Raw genomic sequence first — 4,735 nt, 5'->3', positions numbered from 1 at the left:
ATGGATGGATGGATGGATGGATGGATGGATGGATGGATGGATGGATGCATGCATGATGGATGGATGGATGAGTGGGTGAATGGATAGATGTCAGAATGGTTGGATGCATGTATGAATGGATGAATGGGTGGGTATATGGATGGATGGATGGATGGATGGATGGATGGATGGATGGATGGATGGGTGGGTGGGTGAATGTTTGGGTGGATGGATAAATAGAAGATTTATTATTAAACATTTATTATGTGCTAGGCCTGTGCTAAGATGAGTAAGACCATTCCCCTCATTCCACTTGTTCCTCCTTCACCCTGCCAGGAGTGGCTGATATGGCTCCTTAAGTTTCATGTGTATGTTAACCAGCCACATCACCTTATAAAAACAAATGGCACCATTCCAAGCCCCAGGTCAGGGTTTCTGAGGTCTTCTGAATATTTATTTCCTTATTCACCCTAGAGATAAGGGTCCCCCACCAACTGGTCCTACAGAGATTGTTGGGCTGCCTCAAACCCCCCAAAAAAATTCTTCTGAGGCTTATGCACTGAGTGATAAGCTTGAGCTGTCCAGAGATCATGGCTATGAACCCAAATGAAGCCGTACAAGTTCTAAGGATCCTTATCCCATCTCCCCCATTCACCAATGAGCCAGGCCCCCAAAACAAGACTACAGTTACTCTCAGGATCCCAGGGGTGCCCCTGGGGATCACAAGGGCAAGGATTTTCTTTCTCAAATATCAGTGGCTCAAGTTAACCAATTGTGATGAAGGCCCATTTCATTTAGCTAATTAGCATCTATTACTAGGAAGATTAGCAAGAATAGAGCTTCCAGAGGAAGCATGTCTGGGGAGAGGTGCCCATTGTCCCATCTGTTGCCTCATTCCCTGGGGGAGAATGGGTGGCTCACAGAGTTCACTTACATAGGTGGAGAAGTCTATGTCTCTGCTCTGGCTGGCCTGTGTCCAACAGGTCATGCTTCGGAGTCTCACCCACACTAGGCCTCTTGCCAAGCAGCCTTGGCTTCAGCTCCCAAGCTTGTAGTGTGAGCTCTTCTAGCCCTGATTACAAGCTCATAAGATTGTGGCCATCTCCCATACTCCTTCACCTAAAATCAGGAAGAATAGACCCACCAGGAGGGTCAGGCTCTGGAACTCCATGGGGAGAGCAGGGCTGGAGGCCAGTTCAGTCCTTGCCTCCTCACCTGAACCCAAACAGGAAGGTAAATGATGGGGGAGAGGCAGCTAACTGTGTTAGCTGCCTGAGCCCAGGCGGAGGTGAACAAATCTCCTGCTTAGCCTTGCTGCCTCCTGGTTACCTGGCATCCCCCACTGGTGACAGTTGCCTCCCAAGGTGCTGCCTGTTCCTCTTCAAGAGAAGAGGTGGATGGGTAGAGAGAGTCCCCCATCAGGGCTCCCTACACCATGCACATGCCAGGTCCAGTTTCAGTCCTGTCCTTATCCTTCAGGCTGCCTAGAGGCTGTGGATGGTGGAAGGGTGACACCAGGTGAGCTTGTCCCATTTGGACAATGTGTGAGGAGGACAGGAGTTTCCAGGGTGTTTTTCACCTAGCACATTCAGTGCGTGGTCAAAGGGCTAAAACAGACTTGACAGGGTCCTGACCCACACTCCCTCTGGGTTCTTGTGGCTGTCATGGTCCCTGGTGCAGCCTAGCAGGATTCTCCAGAAGAGAACATCACCTTTTAGCCCTGCTATGATCATCTGTGTTGGGAGCTATCCCTGGGCTCCTTCCTCTCTCCTTATGTTTCAGTAGTGACTTTCTTCAGTTCTGTGGAGGTGGGATAGCCCCCTTCTGGGGTGATTCCTGCCTTTGGCTTCCTTTGATTTATTAAAGTGAGAATCTGTGGTCCCTGTTGACCGGGGCAGCTCTGCCTACCAGTCGTACCACAGCTCAAGACACTTGGCGGCTCCCTGTTGCCTCTAGGAGAAAAAGCAGACTTCTCTCCAGTGCTTAATGTCCCTTCACAATCTGGTTGTAGACACTTTTTGTGCTCTTCTGCATACTGCCACACTGCAGCCCTTCTCTGGACTCTGCATGTCAATGCATTTATTCCTTCCAGTGTGAAGGCTAACACCTACTTGAGAAAAAGATTAACATTAGAAACACCTTGAAATTAACTCCACTTCCAAACCAAATGGCCGACTGACATCTTAGCCAAAAGCCCTGATTGCATAAAAGGGTGAAAGAGTGGCTATGGCATTTATGCGGGGAGAAATAATGATAGTGATTTCTCAATATCCATTTGCTGCAAACACTGACTGGCGGAGCAGTCTTCCCTCGAGGAGTACGAATGTACCCAGGTAGGTTTCTACTTGCGCTAACTCGGGTCCCCTCAGCCATTTGACTTTCATAGAAAGTTTGGGCTCCCTGTCCAGTCTATATAATCTATCATTGGCTAAATTTTCAGATCACAGCCTTTTAAAAAATCTTTATCAGGGCAGCTAGGTGGCACACTGAATAGAGCACCGGCCCTGGAGTCAGGAGGACCTACGTTCAAATCTGGCCTCAGACACTTACACACTTACTAGCCATGTGACTTTGGGCAAGTCACTTAACCCCAATTGCCCTCCAAAAAAGCAAAAAAAAAAAACCTTGATCATCTTGATGGAAGCCTTTAGTGGGGCGCCATATTCATTTCTCAGTATGTATCCTCTACCCAATGAGCCAAGGTTAAAAACAAAAAGAGGAAGTGAGCCCAATTAGCCAAAGCCTCTACTGTATTGGACAGAAAGTGCCATACTCTCCCTGAGTCCCTCAGCTCTGCATGAATGAGGAAAGTGACTGTTCTCCTCTCTTCTCTGGAGTCAGGCTTGGTCATTACATTTAGACCCTGTTGGGCTTCGTTATCTCCTTCCATTTTCCCACCCACGTCGTCACGGCAGATCACATTATCCAAGCGCTGCTGATTTCAGGTGACAACAGTTCATCATTTAAGTCTGTCCACGGTTCTTGGAGTTCTTTGTATTCATGGTGTGCTGCTCGGTGTTTTATTTTTAGTTAAACATTTTATTGGAAACTTAACCCTAAACAGCAACATTACAAGCACCTCTGTTTATTTCATGACTTTTGCATTTTAATTTATTCCAGCCTGCAAAGTCGCCTCATGCATTCTGAGTCTCCATGAGGCTTCTCCGTCCCTTCTTTCTCACTCCCTATGACACAAGAATTTTTTGCTGAGGATATGTCCTGATGGGAATATGTTCAGAACAAAAAGACAGCCTTGTCCTGGGGCAGTCGGCCCCCTCTACAGTGCCTTGTTATATCAGGGAAGAGCCACATCCATGGGCATCTTCAGGGAGCAGGACCCTCTAGTGTGTATTGATGCACAGCTGTGAGAAAGACCTTTGAAATAATTCAGAAAGAAGGCAAAGGGGGAGACCCACCCACAGTGTTCTAAGCTCTGCTTGGTTAGATGCGATGTGCCTGGGAGGATGGCCACCGAGGACAGAGGTGTATGCCCCAGGGAGCTCATTAGCACATCCATTGGTAACAAAGCTGAATTGTAGACAAGAAAAAAGAACTCATAGTAGGATCTGCAGTCAAAGGCACTGGATTCAAATCTTTACTGGACTCCTTGGCATGGCAAGGTCATGTCACCCCACCTGGCCATGTATTTTTTCATCTATAAAATGAAGAGGTTGGGCTAGGTCCCCTCCAGGGTCCTTCCCAGTCCTAAGTCTTGAGTTCAGAGGGAGGGACCAGAGGTCAGCCACTTTAGCTGACCACTAGCCCAGAGTAAGGCAGCATCATAGCAAAAGCTACCGTGACCTCAGGCTGTGCAGTGTCCAACACTGGGGAGAAGGCTAGCCACTCCACTGCTTTCTGCCCTGGCCAGGACACATCTGGCTCATTCAGGGTGCCCTCCCTTCAATATCTTCTTCACTTGGCCCTGGTAGAAACTTCCTTCCCTCTATCCTTGAAGGGTCCCCTCCCATTCCATCCTTTTTCCCTCACCCACATCTTTCTCTTTTAACTGGAGAAAAGAAATATGATTTTGTTGTTGTATTAATAGATGGCATGATTCAGGTCCAAAGTGACTGAGCTGAGCCTTTTTATGTTTCTGTCTCTAAAATGACCCTTACATCCACACACTATTTGAGGTTTGTACTTGCGTGTGGCCCCTGTGGCCCTCAGCTCCTCTGTCCTAGGCACACATGGAGTGCCAGGTGACCAGCCCTGGTTTTGTGGTCTGGTGCCCTTCCTGGATAGGGCTGAGGCAAGAGAAGGGTTTTAGCTGCAGGGACCAAGGGTCCCCTGAGAGCCGTGAACTTGACATCTTCTCAGGAGCTGGAGCAGCAGCTGATGATGGAGAAGCGGAGTTACCGCAAGACCCTGAAGTTCCGCCAGAAGCTGCTGCAGAAGGAGAAGAGAAGCCGAGGTAGCGGGCCCGGGGCGAGAGAAGCCGGCGGGGTTGCTGGGACAGGCCCTTGGTGCCCGGGCTGTCTCTGCTAACATGGACTTTACACCTTAAGGTTCTGAGGTCAAAACCATGTTGTCAAAACTGAAAGGACAGCTCGAAGAGACCAAGGCCAAGGTGCAGTTCCTTGAACTGGTCAAAAAGTACCTGCAGGTAAGTCAGCTTTGGTTCCTTTTCCTCCTCTACCACTGCCACTTCCCCTCTTCTCCTCCTCCTCCTCCTCTTTCTCCTCTTCCTTCTCTCCCTTCCCTTCCCTCTCCCTCCTCCTCCCCCTCTCCTCCTCCTCTTCTCTTCTTCCCTCTCCCT

The 4,735-nt window shown here is 49.0% G+C and overlaps 1 protein-coding gene across 2 annotated transcripts in view; it reads left to right on the top strand.

Moving 5' to 3' along the window:
• Positions 1 to 4,735, top strand: part of KNDC1 (kinase non-catalytic C-lobe domain containing 1) — a 96,305-nt gene that overhangs the window by 63,097 nt on the left and 28,473 nt on the right. Inside the window, exons 18-20 of one of the 2 annotated variants that reach the window (XM_069101683.1) lie at positions 2,283 to 2,312; positions 4,297 to 4,390; positions 4,485 to 4,582. In XM_069101683.1, the coding sequence (XP_068957784.1) occupies positions 2,283 to 2,312; positions 4,297 to 4,390; positions 4,485 to 4,582 (222 nt within the window). The remainder of the gene's footprint in view (positions 1 to 2,282; positions 2,313 to 4,296; positions 4,391 to 4,484; positions 4,583 to 4,735) is intronic. The other variant, XM_069101684.1, reaches the window with a different exon arrangement.

Source organism: Petaurus breviceps, unplaced genomic scaffold (assembly GCF_028583685.1).
Source record: "Petaurus breviceps papuanus isolate PSGF00001 unplaced genomic scaffold, PetGlider_PUasm1.0 490, whole genome shotgun sequence".
In the NCBI taxonomy this organism is placed as follows: domain Eukaryota; kingdom Metazoa; phylum Chordata; class Mammalia; order Diprotodontia; family Petauridae; genus Petaurus; species Petaurus breviceps.
This window is presented reverse-complemented; position numbering and strand designations above follow the sequence as displayed.